The 15,600-nt window shown below is 42.0% G+C and overlaps 1 protein-coding gene and 1 long non-coding RNA gene across 2 annotated transcripts; one reads left to right on the top strand and one right to left on the bottom strand.

Annotated features, from left to right (window-relative positions):
* Positions 1-221: 221 nt before the first annotated feature.
* Positions 222-14,645, bottom strand: LOC130152314 (uncharacterized). The gene is made up of 3 exons (XR_008822948.1): positions 13,034-14,645; positions 9,118-9,237; positions 222-2,682 (listed from the first exon to the last, which is right to left on the bottom strand). It is a non-coding gene; the product is annotated as an uncharacterized LOC130152314 (long non-coding RNA).
* Positions 2,681-7,444, top strand: LOC130152313 (CDC42 small effector protein 2-B-like). The gene is made up of 4 exons (XM_056345670.1): positions 2,681-3,091; positions 4,642-4,856; positions 5,265-5,366; positions 5,902-7,444. Exons 2-4 carry the CDS (start codon positions 4,803-4,805, stop codon positions 5,974-5,976), a joined length of 231 nt encoding a protein of 76 aa, XP_056201645.1. The 5' UTR covers positions 2,681-3,091; positions 4,642-4,802; the 3' UTR covers positions 5,977-7,444.
* Positions 14,646-15,600: the final 955 nt, after the last annotated feature.

Raw genomic sequence — 15,600 nt, forward strand, 5'->3', positions numbered from 1 at the left:
GCCGCCGCACCGCGGCCAATGGAGAGCGCGCAGCGCGGGCGCCTCGCGGCTATTGGGCAGGGCGCGCTCACTCAGGCCCTGGCGGGGCTGCGGCGCGGCTGCTCGGCGGCGCTCATTGGCCGCCGCGCTGGGGGACGGCAGCTGCGCCAATGGCAGGCGCGTCGCACCGGGGGGGGCGGGGCGGCGGTGGCCGCGCGGGGTGGCTGTGCCGCGCCGGCTGCGCCGCGCCGGGGCCGCGCGTTCCCCTCAGGCGCCGCAGCGGGTTGGCGGGGGCCGCGCCCGGGGAGGGTGAGGCCGGGCTCCGCGCTGCGAGGCGGCCCGAGCGGGGCCCGCTGCCGCTGCCCCCCGAGCTGCGCCGCCCGCCGCCATCATGGGGGCCCCGGCGGTCGGAGCCGCTCGGGCGGGGTGCGGCGCCTGAGGGCGGGCGGGAGGCCCCGCCGGGCCGGGCCGGGCCCAGCCTGGTGACAGCGGGCCTCGCCCAGCCGTCAGCGCCCCCAGCCGGAGGGCCTCGGGGGCTCCCGGCGCCCCGCCCCGGGCTCCGGCCCGGCCTTCAGCGGCCGCGCTGCCGGAGCGCCGGGCCCGAGCGGGCAGGGCGGCGGGGCGGGCTGAGCGGCATCGCATCCCCAGCGGCGCCAGCCGGTGAGGCCGGGCCGCTGGGGCGGGGAGCGCTGCCGCGGGGCAGGGCCGCTCCCCCCTGCCCGCCGCGAGTGCGAGGCGGCGGCGGCCCTGCGAGCACCTGTCGCGGCCGGGCCGGCCCCTGCCCCAGCCCGTGCGGCCGGGAGGCTCCAGGGCCCGGGCTGAGCCCCGGCTGGGAGCTGCTGCGCCGCGGGTTCCGCCGCCCCTGGCCCGGGCTGCGCGCCATCTGTGAGGGAACAGAACTTGGGCTCGCAGCCTTTTCTTGCTTTCTATTTATTTCATCTGATTTTATTCTTAGTAACACTAAATTCCATAATTTACAAGCTAGGAGCTCGGTACGTGTTTACAGCACCAGTAGTTGGTGCATTGCCAGCCATTCGTCTTCTCATCTTTTGTGTTTTTTTGACTAATTTTGTTCTGGCAGGACTCCAGGCAGATCCCTCCGTTGATTTCTCTTGCAGTTACATTTAACTTTCAAACAGAACACACAGCTTGGTCTCTTGGCTCGTCTTAGAACAGACAGTTAAAACTGCCCCCCTCCCCCCGTTATTTGACTGAGCTCATTTCCACTTTGAAATAGAGGAGCTGCCTTGGTGGTTTTTTGTTTTATTTAAATGTGTGTGTACTTAGCTTTTAAAAGGGGAAGCTTCAAATCTCTGTGCACAGAGACTACACCCAAATTCCTTAGATTAACACCACCAACACACCTACATTGTTGGAGGTCTCTGTTAAACCGTTATTCTCAGCTTTCTGTGTGAGGCTTCGGGGTGGCAGAAGGCCAATATATAATCATACTACATAATAGTTTGTTACATAGTTTGAGGATTACATCTCAAACCAAATTTGTCATCTGTATGTACGCTAGTAAAATCAGGATGCTACTTCCAAGCAGTTAAGCTCACTCGGCAGCAGGATTTCACCTGCTTGGCTCCAAGGTTCTTCCAAAATCTTGGTAATTTATTGGGTTTTACTCCTCACCTTTCACCAAACAAGACACACTCTTCAAGGTTCTCACTCAAAACTAATTTTAGATCTAGAAATAGAAGTTCCGCTGTTTTTTACCATACCTTGCCATTCAAATAGAATAGAATGGTTCAGGATTTTAATGTGATGCAAATATCAAATGGGCAAAGTAAGGACAATGAATAAATTAGCACGGTGTTTTTTTAGAAAGGCAGTTTGACTAAACATGTTTCTCGCATTGGTTCAGTACTGACAGAGCTGGAGTGAAAATGACAACTGGACTCAGAAGTTGTCACAATTTAACAGCTCAGTCAGGGCAGGGTGATGACAGCCTGCATCTGAGGTGTGATAATATATACCAGCTTTATTATACTCGCTGTCTTTCACTAACAGCTCGGAGTCAAGGGTTTGTCACGATCAGACCCTGAGTCTAAAGGCTGATTGTGAAGAATGGATATGTTTAGCGATGTTATTTATCAAGTTCACCGTGCATCTTCCATGTCTATGGAAAGGGAGAATTCTTCTGTCCTGATTCAGGCAAACATTTCCCACTTTGAACAGAACTGATATTTTGTAAGTAAAATATGAGACTACTTTGAATACTTTTTAATATGCAGCAATGGTAGAACAAACTGAACGTTATGCTCAGGAAAGTACATTTAAACATTCATAAAGCTGTCAGGCGCTCTAAGATTGCGGACTCCAGAATGGCTGTGCATCCTGCCCATCTCATTCAACATCTGTGTCTGCGCGTGCTAGCCATTTCCCTGACCCTTTGTCTCTCTCTCCTCGATGATACTGCTGCTATGGTGAAAAATAGAGAGAAAGAACAACAGGATATTGTCCAGTTCTAGTCTGTGTGCCAACAGTGACAAAACGTTGTTTTCTCCTAGGTTTGGGGATTCTTGTTGGCTTTTATTAGTTCTGGGCAAGCCTGACCACGTTAAGATGTTTTTCAAATTCTTCCAGTTAGTGTGGAAACCTTGAGTCTCTGGGAGGAAGGTGGTGTCCCATGCCCTGGCACGGGCATTCCTGTCCTGGAGGATGATACTCTGACTCATGCAGAGGAAAAGAAAAGTTCTCCTGTAAAACACAACAGGAAGCTGTCCAGTCCTGCTGTGTGCCAGGAGGACACCTGCAGAGCTGCCGCAGGGGTGGAAGCGAGCCACAGGCTGTATGGATAATGCTGAGAAAACTGCACGGCTGCACAAATCTGACGCCAATCTAGGGCGCTATTTTTGGTTTCCGCTCTGCTTTTCTGACACCTGTAGGTAAGCGCGAAGCGCACATCAGACTTCTGCAGCACCTTACAGAGCAAAGGAACCCTCGCAGGGCGTGGGATCACGGTGAAGCGTTTCTTGCTTTGCCATCGGGATTAATTATAACCCAGGGATAGGAACTGTAAATGCACTGGAGTTGCCAAGACGGGAGCTGGCTGTGTGCCAGTGCACCATCCCATCAGGACTCCCGGAGAGCAGCAGGTAACACCCAGGTACGCACAGGGCCCCGTGGAGGTGGAGTGCCAAATGCTGGGGGGTACGGTGAGGGGAGAGTTGGTGTTCAACAGTTATTTTGGGATGGGGGTGCTTATCGAACTTGATGCTCATCTCAGTCTGCTTTCAAAATAGGTTATTAGTGGATAGTGACACAGATTATGATTTTTAAGAAAACCTTAGCTTTGATGCAGTTCTCCTTAATGTGAAATAAACCCAAACAATCTGCAACCAGCGTGACACAGAGCCAAAAGCTTTGGCTTCTGCATGTTCTTATGTTGTGTGGACCACGGCCCCTTCTTTGCTGCACCCAAACAAGGCATCAGTGGTGATTAAGACCATTGTGAGAGGATGAAGTGAGCTGAAAAATGATAATTGAGCCAGATAATGAGTTGTATTAAAACCACCCAGGATAACATGGAGTAATATATGACACATTCTGCAATGACATATCATATAGGACACCTAAAGCTAAGGCAGATGTAACGCATGCTTTGAAAGATAAATGGCAGAAATTTGAAAAAATCTGCTTGAAGTGTGAGAAGTGATGAAGTGTAAGAAAACCACAAAGGTGAAAGGAATAGATGTGCTAATTACATAATTGTGGGACTACATAAGAAATGCCTGTGAAGGGGGAAGCTTGTGCTGTTTGGTTGTGAAGCCTTTGGTGGGGTTTCGGGAAGGTTGAATTCATGAAGCTGTAACTTCTGTTAAGCTGTAAGTTTAAAAAAAACACACCAACTTTTATAAAATTAACATGTTACAGTATTGTTTTAATGATCTAAGGTACGAAAAAGTTTATATGAAAGGGCCTTCTCTAGGCTGGGTTTGATTTGAAGGAAGATACTAAAAATCCCCAAACAGCAACCTCTAAAAGCTTGGTTTTTTATCATAGCTTCAGGGCACTTACAGTCGGTGAGTTGCCTGGTTATGTCTCCAGTTCAGGAGTGCTGTGTTAATAGTTTTCTGCATTCTGGGAAGCTCTAAGCTTTCATGAATGGTTTCTGTTGCTGGGTATACAAAGCTCTTTCTTTTTCTTTTTTTTTTTCTTTTTTTTTCTCCTCTTTTAAGAGTTTTTTGCAGTTGTAGAATACTTTTTACTTTGTGCTTTTGTACATCTAAGAAAAGCAGGTATATCAGGTGTAATAAAGTAACTTTCTTTTGCACTCATTTGTGAATGTTAAGCATTCAATCTGTTGTACTTCAAAGCTCTTTTCTTTCAAGATACTAAATAATTTGTAAGTATTGGCTAGCTCTGCTTATAAGCAGATAGCAGAGTGTTAAACAAGATGTGATTTCATTCTAGCGTTGCTCTTGCTATGCTTTTGTAAAGAAACCAGAATTTATATATCTGTCTGGGCAGTCGATGTGTGGGGTTCTTAACCCTGATTTCTGACATGAACACTGATTTGAAGTTGATGCTGCTCTTCTGTCCAGGTATGTTTAAGAATTTTGCAGTCTTGTTTTAGTCTTCTGAAGCATCTATTGCTCAATAAATGTTACAAGACTTTGGTACGTTTTATTATAAATTTAAATAATTTCTTTTCAGGTATACTCATCAGATGCTTTCTGTGATCTTTACCAGTGAATCTGCACGAGTGATTTTTTTTCTAAGCTTACTTTAGGAACTGCATCTTGGTCCTTGTGCTGCTTTAACTCCCTGAGAAATAATTACGCTTAGCAAGACCTTATTACCAACTGAAGAACATAATGACTGAATTCCTGGTTTGCTTTAATTGGTGCAATGGTGAACAGCCCCAGCCGGTAGGTAGATGCACAACTGCCATCCTTTATCAGACTTGAAATTTTGTCTTTCAGTTATTTGGAAAATGCTTTCATTGTCATGTTGTTTTGATTAGTTTGTGCTAAGTAATGCCAAACCTAAACCCAGATCTGTTAAACTGTGTTTGAACTATGTGTGTTTTGCCAGAAACTTTGGCCATATGACTGTTTGCAGTTCTCAGGCTCTGGCTTTCCAACATTAAAGAAAGTTTTTGCAACAATTCAGTTAGCAGTAATAAAAGTGACTTTGACCCTCTCTTATTGCAAACAATCTGAAACAGTTGCTATGAGGCACCACCTGTTTTTTGGTTTTGGTTTTTTTTTTTTGAGATGCTTGTTTCTGCCTGAAAGCTGCTCATGTTTTTTGAATAGGTATCTTTTTTCTTACAGAAGAGACGTCGGAGACTGGACCGGAATATGATAGGAGAACCAATGAACTTTGTACACACTGCGCATGTGGGGGCGGGAGACATGAATAGTGACTACTCATCCGTAAGTGTGCACCTCTTGGATAAGCAGAACTCTCTGCTCATTAGCCTGTAAAGCAGGTAGCTAATAAAATGCTAGCTAATTGTAAGAGAGAGAAAAATCTGACTTTTTAAAAGTCAATAGAACAGCATCAGAACAGAACTGACCTTTAGTTTGTAAACACAAGATACTGTGGAACATATATTCAGCAAGAAGTGCTAATTTCCCCAGTACCTTTTGTATGATGAGAACCTTTTGGCTAAGGATTTTGTGGAAGCACTTGATACTAGGTCCAGATAACACATCATCTTGAAGTCAAAGCTGTGCCAGGGTGAGGGATGTAGGAATAAATGGATTTTGGATAGCAGGACCTATCTGAATGCACTGACTTAAAATAGTATTTAACAATCCTGAGTTTAGTTGTTATTTCTCCCTACTACCTTTGGGACCCAGCACTGTAAACTTATGTCTCACCTGCCTCTTCAAATCGATGGTTTTAATAATTGCTCTGGCAACCAGACTTCATAAAATGCAAGTTCTAATGAACTTTTTTTTCTAGGCTGTATCAATTCAGGACCACATGAAGTCTAAAGGTGGCTACACAAACAGCACTCCTGCAACTGTTGAGATATAGCAAAGTGAGAGAAGGCTGAAATTTGCTCTGTCTTATGAGGACCCCTTGGACTGTGCTTTTGTATTCTCTAAAACCTCTTTATCATGGAGTAGGGAGAGTACTTGAATTATAAACAGGTGAGTGCAGGCTTTGGTGTTCTTTGCACAATAGCTTCCAAAGGAGTTATTTTAAGTTAACCTTAAAATGGTCTGTCATGATAGCACTGTAGTAGCAACTGTAGTTTGTCATTGTGGATGACTTCCTAGCTGTGTCCCAAAAACCTCACAAAGTTGTCTTGCAGGATAGGATGGGAAGTCAGTATGAATTGTTTGGGGGTTTGGTTTCTGTCTTTTTCTCCCATCAAGAAATGCAGAGATTGATTTACTTGGAAGATAACATGTTTGCACTTTAGGCTAAACTGAATTGTTAAGTAGGATCCTGTAGCTTGTAGTAAGATTCTGGACTTGGTTTTTTAGACCCTTTACAGCCTAATCTAAAAAAAACCAAAAACAAACAACCAACAGAAGTACAGCTCAGTAGGTTTATAATTTTTGACGGTGAACAAACTAACATAATGTAGTTAGCAGAGTTTGCAAAACCCAGTGAAACATCTGCCTTGCTGTGATAATGCTTTTGTAGCTTAAAAATAGAGGGTTTGCAAACGTACCCGCTCTTGGATGAGGCTTAGAAAGACTGCGGTTTCTCTCGGATACTGGGCTGCCTCCCTTCTGTCCATGCACTAGTGTGACTGACGGGTATCGCAACAACAGTGCTAATAACATGTACCAGTTAACTTCAAGTGGTGCTACAGTATGCTCACAACTGTGTTAATTTTGCATGACTGCTAATGAATTTTAATTAAACTAAAAGTATCTAAGATTGCTCTCTCTGCCTGTCTGTAACAGTAACTACACAGGACTTTGAGGGATATCTCTCTTGTCTTTCTGGCTCCTTAATTTCAAGACTTTTTTAGATGAGAAATAAAAAATATGGTTTAAGTGATACAGCCACGTGAAGGACAGAAATTTAAAGAATATCATGAAAACCTGTGGGAGAATATTAAATAGAAACAGTGTCTTGCAGAGCTCCAGCACTTCAGAAATATTTAAATAAATAGCCATAAATGTTTAGTCATACCCAGACTACAATTTATTACTTCTTATACATCTTTCTATTAAGTGGTATGACAAAACTGCTGAAGTAGAGCTAGGTTTTTTTTTTACCCAATCCTGGCAACTGTTCCCCAGACAAAATTCTGAATGACTGCCGGTGCAGAAATTTAGGAACTCTGCTTGCTGTCATGGGGTTCACTAAATAAAAGCGCTTAGATTGCTGCCATGTCAGCACCAGTTATGCTGGAAGTCAGTGGAACTCTTTCTGTGCTCTGGGTGTACGATCAGTTGTGAGCTTTATTCCATAAAAAAAAAAAATCTACTGGCAAATCTTTCAGCTTGTATGATTCTGTTTGTGGCTTGTGATACTTATTAAATCTAGAATGCTGGCTTTGCTGAATTGTTAGGCTGTCTTTTCTGAATATACTAGGGAACTTGAAAGACAGACATGAAACACAGAGCTACCTTTCTTATGCATTCATCACACCCCCCCACCCCCCCATTTCATCTTTAAGGGCCAAGGGGAAAGAGAGAGTATTACTTTTTGCAACAGTCAACAGCTGATCATAATATTCTGCAACCACATAAGAGAAATCTAATATCCATGTCTTGCTAGATCCTTACTCTTGAATTAGAATGTATGCCAAGTTTTAATATATTTTAAAATTAGCATGAGTTGGGTGTACATTTAGCTTTTTAAGTCTTTTGTTTTTCTGGCTTCTAACTTCAGATTTATTCCAACAGCCTAGTTAAGATACCGAGTTTAAAGAAGCTAAATCCTGTACACCATTGCGGGAGCATGAAGTGGCCAAATTGTTTTAAAGAATAGATTCTAACTCATCTGCTATTAGATTGAGTTAATGCGTTCATTGGTCCATACCTGCCTAGAAAAAAATAGCGGTAGGGCAGCTGCTGCAAAGAGAATGGGTTGTATTTTGTTAATGCTATAAGAAAACAAATTGAGCAGGAGTTAGTGTTTTAGTGTTTCCTGAAGACCCATTCAGTATGTTTAAGCTTAGTGGTGTATGCATAACTAGAAATAAAGAAGTTGGTGATCATGTCAGCTCTTCTCTCCAAAAATAAATCAACAGAGAATTATGTTATTAAACCCTTATTTATAGAAAAATTCTAGCTTTCATTAGGTAAACAAAGTAACACTATCTGGTGTAAAATTAACCTATTTTCATCAAGATCTATAGTATTATATAGGACCATATTAAAGTGTCACATCATTACAAGGAAATGTTTTGCTATTTCATTAAGAGTGCCATTACTTTAAAAATCTAAATAAACATAGAAACATGTTTTAAGACTGACATTATTTTGTTGTATATTTAGAAACATTTATATAGCTGTAATCCGTCATGTAACTCAGTATAAACCTATCCTGGTTATAATAAATACGTTGAACTAGGCACTTGTACTCTTCTCTTATTGTGGAAAATCTTGATATTTTTCTCTGCACTGTAAACCTGTTGGTTGGTTAAGCAGATGGATCGCCATGGCTTGAGCTTTTATTACACAAAATCAAGATTCTCCACTAGAGAGCACAATTTTACATCAAGTCTTTTCCATCTGCTCTATGAAAGCTATTCATTGTGGGAGGTTTGGTGGGTTTTGAGCTTGACTGGAATAAAATACAGTAAATAAGACCAAAGGATCAAACTTCTTAATTGCATTGTAGTCTGTGAAGACCTTATATCAAGACAATGTGGCAATGAAACATTAGTGCTCTGACTTGATGGCATTTTATGGGGTTTTTTTTGTATTTGGAAGTAAACCAACTTGCAAGTGGAGTAGGATCAAATCTTTTATGTGTAGTCTGGCAGATTCTTAGCACTGTATTTGTTTGCTTCCTTTAAAAAAAAAAAGTGTGTGTGTTAACTTATTTTAAATACTGTATGTCTTAGAAAAGCCTAGCAGGGACATCAAGGGCTGACTATCCCATAATGCTGCATAAACCTTCAGTCAGTACATAGAAAAGGTATTTGGCTTTTTCACAACCTAATACATCTTTTCACCTCCTGTAGAGTGACTTTGTAACAATTACCTGGTGTCGTGCCGTGTTCCAGGTTAGCCCGTAATACGGTAACTTGCAGCCCAGGCAGGCAGCGCTGTTCCTTTTTATGGTCTTGCTGTTTTGGACTATCGTGCTTCTGTAGCTTCCAGTCTGTATAGACAAAAAATATGAGATTAATAAATGCCTGTAATCTTACTGTGCCAGCAAGAATTAGCACAATTTGACAATGCTGAATTCCACGGAGGTACGTTTATGAAATGTGTTGTATGTTACTAAATATGTTAACACTGGGGGGAAAAGAACCCGAATCTGAGAGTGAAAGATGATTACATGGCTGCTCTTGATTGTGTTTGGATTTACTTTGCTATCAGCACTGTGACACCGCCATAAAAATCCAACAGCTGAAGATAAGAATAATACTGGCTGCCTTTCATAATCCCTGTGGAGACAGATGAGATGGACCACAGGAAGCAAACAGTGCCGCGTTACAGCGGTGTCAGAAAGATGCCCTCTGGTGAGTGGGTTCCTGTATGGCTTCCAGGTACTTTGTGTTCTGCAAACTTGATTAGTCAGGAATCTCAGGTATTTGTTGTAATGATACTGTACTATGAAATCATTCAGGTAAAGTTAGGCAGTCGGGGAGTATGAGGTAGAAGCTACATCTTCCTTCCTAGCGTTTGTATCTTCTTTTCTCAGAACGAACTCTTCATGAGTAATCACAGTACTCTGGTTTACTAGGTCATGCTTCTAGTTTATGGCTCCTGGAGGTAGACTTTGAATACTAAAATCTGTGAGACAGGTGAATCACATACTAAGGTTTAATGTCAAACGTGTGGAGTCCTGAAAAATTCTCATTCATTAGATTGCACATAGGCCTCAGGGCAAAAAAAAAAAAAGCTAACCATAATGGAATGTTTCCCTAAAAACAAGGCTGCTTATTTATTTATTTTTAAAAAGTGGAGACCTGCATTTTTAACTTCTTGCTTTGTAGTATCACTCTTACTATTTACCTTTCTGTCTTAATACAGAGGCTGGATCAACCGAGTTTAGACCCAAAGCAGCGGTTAATGCTTGAAATTCAAGTTTTTAAACGCTTTCCTCTACAGCTGAAGTCCCAGTGTGCCTAGGGAGATGCTCTAAGTGGTTGGTTGGTGCTTGGGCTTCTGCAGAGAAACTGCCCTTTCTTCACACGCAGTCATTTGTCTAGCACACAAGGCCCAAGTTACTGACATAGGTAGTTTTCCTGCTGCTATTCATGTGTATGTAAAACAGTGTATATGTAAAAGGTCTCTTAGTTGTGTGCAGAACAGGTGCTCTCCAGGAACCGGCCCGTTGGACAGCTGTTTCCTCAGCAAAGCCTTAAGCTGTGGAGTTACTTAAACTTAGCACCACGTGCAGCTCTGAGTTAGTTTTGTACTTTGCTATGAGAAAGTGTGAAGTCTCCTTGTTGTTGCTTAATTCTTGGTACGCCAGGGAAGGTGGTCAGGCAAATTGGGAACTACAGAACAACAGGTTGATTGGAACTACAGAAAAAGGAGCTGTGCGGGTGAGGCAGGCTTAGAAGCTCTGGAGAGGCAATGCGGTGTATGTTTATGAGGAATGAGCAGGGAGCAGAACATGTGTGTGTTAACGTTTGTTATCTGCAATGCACAGGGCAGCTTTGTTGGGAAATACTCGTTATACGTACATCATTGGCATATGGAGGAAATGGGGCACTTAAATGCGTGACTGAGTTGGGACTTTATGAATAGTAGCATCCTCTTCCCGTGGTGGCTTACAAAGCTGTTTACAGAAAGCATGGAGCCACCCAGAAAGCTAGCTTGGATTTCAGCAGTGGCAGACTGATGCCATGTATGTGTTTGGAAGACAAGATGGCTTTTTTTTTACTTCTGATGAATGTGGGGTTGCAGATGTTGTAAATATGGAGGCCTGCTGCACTTGATGCTACCACTGTAGAACACAAAACAAACAAAACTTAGAGTTAATACAAAACAGTAGTAAAAGGGTAATTGGCTTTGGTCCACCATGCTGCTGAAATGTCAGGGAAGTTAACTAGAACCGCCTGATGTTCAGCTTCCAGGAGCTGGGAGAGTATGGATGGGTTGGGTGGAACTGAAGGGTCATGAAGACTGCCTTGGGGCTGAGGATGTTTGAGGGATGTTCCTCTGGACTCTCTGCAGGCTGAGGTGCCAGGAGGTCACCACGGCTACACCACATTTCCATTAAGACCTTTTCTCCCAATGCTATGTAGAGAAAGGAAAAGTGAAAGGAAACTATGAAAGCATTTTAAGTAGGCGGGGATCTTACTCGTGTTTATTCTTGTGCCAAAACCACTCCCAGCTTGAGGTGCTTGATGCTGAACTAGGACTGCAGTCTTCCCCTGGAAACTTACAGATAAGCAAACTCATGGTACCATAAAAAACTGTGCCCCTGCAGGGAGAGCGGGGTGCACGAGAGCACCCATGCTGTGGTATGCTGTGACCTCTGTAGCACCTGAACCCACCCCTAAGTGGCTTATCGGGCGCTGCAGTACAGCTACTGAACTCCTCGTGGCTGTCGCTTGTTCCATACATCCTGCTTCTGTGCATCCCATTAGCATGTCCCAAATCCTAAAATGTTACCCACAACCATAATTCAAATGGGAGGAAGTTCTCTTAACCTAGCTTAATCCCATTTAGAAGAGAGCAGTAACAGATGGACAAAAACAACTTTGAGGTGGCTGTTGAGACCGCTACAGTAAAAAAACCTCTGAATTGAAACTACTTTACTTAGTGAACCTTATTAATTTTTTTGTTAAAACAATGTAAATGGGAAGAAAATTATCTTTGTAACAAGTGTTAAATTTCTTCTGATATTTGCTTGTAAATCCAAACTGAACAAAATTGAGGTGGTTATTATTAAGGGCCCACCCTAGTTCAGGGGTGGAAAAAGAAGTCAAATTATGTCTTTTACTGGTTTAATATATATGTTTTAATATATATTTAGAACTTCCTCCTAAGTAGAAGGAAATAATCAGTTTTTAAACTGAAATTAGTATGATTGCTCCAGCTTACTGGAAGTTTTGTGTTTGGTTGTGTGGTTGGTTGTTTTTTGTTTTTTTTAAAGATTTAAAATTTGAATTTAAACTACTGAGAGAGAATTTAGTATGCTTTTATAGCTGACGTTGATGAAGAAACTGAAATTATTTAGGCATCCACTTGTACAGGTCAAAGAGAAAAAGTGTTTGGTCACAGGATTGTGGTGGTGGGGTTATTTTGTTTTGTTTGTTTGTTTTTATGTAATAGTGTATTTACATGCATCTGATGTTGCTGGTGCTTAAGACGTATATTTTGCATAACTTACCTGAGCTGAGTCTAAAGGTGAATGAACACTATACTGATAACCAGCAATTAATTTCGTCACAGTGAGCTGTCCAAAACTCAGGATTTGTAGATCAGGCAAAACAATGGCACTTATTATAGACAGAAATTTTTTTAAAAATTGATCTCATATATGTAAGTCTGAAAGTCCAGTCTCAACATGAGCTGAAGCTGCATATTAATGGTGAAAGTAATAATGCTTTTAAATGCAGCTACCCACGTTTACCCTTGTCGACTCTGCCACCAGGAAACATTAAAACCTGACGCAGTACCTTGAGGTTGTGATACAAGCTTGAAAATATAATTCCAAAGTAAGGTTTATAGTCCTTAATACATGCTAATGTAACCGTGTTGCATAATGGCATATGAGAAAGGCTTTTACTAGGTTTTTTTCAACTACTTTTAAACATCACCTTTGACAATGCACTTGAATTGGTTATTCTTGTTATTCTCTCCACTGCATAATATCCAGTGAAGTAGGGTATTGCTTGCATAAAGTGATATTTACTGGTGTTCAGATAAGGCTGCTAGTATGTGAGGAAAACTTGCTAGATGTGTGTCTGTATTAATAAATGATTCTTAAATACCAGTCTTTCCATGTTTTGGATCGTTTTCTTGCCAGGAGATGAAGGTCTGTCTGTCCCATCAGGCTGTTGCACGTGTCCTCATCTTTGCCGTGTGTGTGTCACAGAGACGGCAGGTTTCAGTAACGATGTTTCCCGTGTCACTTCAATCACGAGGTTTCACAGTGTAACCTTGCTGTCTTGTTCCAGGCTCCAGCCAAAAGGCTGTGAAAATACAAATAACTGAAAGAGACAGTTTATAGGACAGGCTCAAATGTTCTTTGGTTAAGCCAATTTGTTTTCCTTGTCACCTGCTTTATTCTACCCTGTTACTCTACCACCCACTAAATTGCTTAGAAATATGTTTACATTCAGTATTTGGGTCAGTGTTCTTAGTTATTCGAATACAACATATTAAAAATTCCTTTATCACTTTGAAGCTTGTGTGATGATTAATGAACCCAAAATACCCTCTTTACTGACTTTTTTTTTTTTGCATGACATAACTGTTTAGTGAGTGGAATCTAGTCTGTTTTACAATCTTAGTCCTTTAAAAATCATGCAATATATTTTCTTTTAAATACTTAATGCTGATAGCCACCCTTCCAGATCTGCCTACCTAACAAGACAACTGTTTTCTGCTTACGGTAATTTTATGCAAAATCAGCAGAATTAGATAGTAACTCCAAGTTAAGGTAATGGAAGAGCAAATTCAATTGCATGAGGAGGTATAGGGAAAGGAACAGAAAAAGGCTGATCGGTTGGGATAAGTTCACTCAAAAGCTGAGAGGCCGTTAAACATAAGAAAAACCATAAAGGAGCACTTAATGCAATGGGAGAGTTGGGGGGATGGCCTTGCAATGGAAGGTGGTTTAGATGTCTCTTGGATGTCTGTCCTTGTGTTTAGAAGTGTGCATACGTGGTAGAAAACAGGTAGAGGGAAGGAAAGGATAATTTCATTATCCCTTTGAAAAGGATTTCAATATATATATAGTATTATTCAAGCAGTTTATTTTCTGTGCTAATGGTTATTTAGCTTCAGTTTCCACTTTCTAACTAATGCGCTCAAAGCCTACAATTAAGCATCTGTGTTCCTTAATGCTTTAGGAATGCCTGAATAGAGTTACAGATTTCATTTCATGTTGTTGTTTTGGCTGGGGAAAGTGATTTTTCCGAGTGGTGTTGCTTTTCTTTTATCTGATGGAAATAATTCTGGTGGTATAGAAAAGATGCGATTCTCGGTGTAGATTATTAGTATCTCACACTGATTATGGGTAGAAGCTATATTGTTCATGCCAAATACGGAATGTCAGGTCTAAAACTGGAAAGAAAAAAAAAAAGAGGATTGTGGCATATTGATGTACAGACTCCGAGAGCGGATCAAAAACTCGAAGACACCTTGAAGACACTTATTAAAATCGAGCAAGCCTTTTATACCTTTACAGCGGGCTGACATATCAGCCTGTAACTGTGCTCAGCAATTTGCCACTCTAGCACCTTTTTGTATTGCAGACACAGCAATTTAGCAACTCCCTTTATCTATGAGGCCACAAGCTCTGCAGACAACTCTGTATCTTAAAGTTTCTCTTCTGGCTCCCATGGCTTCTTTCCAACAAGCATAACTGTGTCTCTCTCCCAGGGTTGGTTTTTACTCATTGGTGCTGTTGAGGTAGCTTGAAAAATACTCACAGAGGATCCTTTAGGCTCTGAAGTCATTCCTCAGACTCTGGAGGCCTTTATAAACTTCTTCTGCCTGGGACTGGAAATAACATATATGAATAAAATGTAGTTTTTGTCATAGTACTGAAATTTGAGACTAGATCATCTGGGTTTAGTTTAGGTTACACGTTAAAGCCAATGGTAAAAATCGGGAACTGCTTTTGCTGACAAAGATTACCTAAAAAGTTTTTATCGGTGTCCTGAATGTGAACTGCCCATGTTCACAGCCAACGTTGGGGCTCTTCAGTGCAGGCATTTCTAACCTGCACAGTCCTGCTGGACTGCAGCGAGTGTGTTTGCTTTAAGAGATGCTTCCACAGTATCTTTAAGCATGCAGCAAAGCAGGGGAGATCAAACCAAACATACGCTTTTTTGGGAAAGTGGTTTCCTTCTGTTTAAAGGAAATTGTACTCCCTAGTATTTTGCCTTGGTCCATTTTATTTTTTTTCCCCCAGCTGTGGACAGAATAAACTTGTGCGTTCCTAGGGAATGCAAGGAGAGGGTAGGGCAGGACAATCTGATGTGGAACCTGATCCTGTGAGCAGCTACGCACTGGCAATTCAAATTAAACACACTTTCTGTGCCCAAAACAAGTCATGTACATGCCCTTAGCTCTTTACAGATCACAGATTTGATAGATTTATCGAGGTAATCTATATTAATCTTTCATCCAGATCTTGTTAGATGCAGAAGAGATGGTAGCTGGCATAAAGCTGCATGGTCACTCTGACAACAGCAGCAATATAGAAGCACACAGATGGGCAAGTAAGAGCTGTTTTTTAAATACCAGTTCTGCACAGAATATGAATTATTAGCTGTGTCACGGGGTGCTGCTATCTTTTGTTGTTTAAGCACATGAAATTGTTAGATGT

Source organism: Falco biarmicus, chromosome 7 (genome assembly GCF_023638135.1).
Source record: "Falco biarmicus isolate bFalBia1 chromosome 7, bFalBia1.pri, whole genome shotgun sequence".
In the NCBI taxonomy this organism is placed as follows: domain Eukaryota; kingdom Metazoa; phylum Chordata; class Aves; order Falconiformes; family Falconidae; genus Falco; species Falco biarmicus.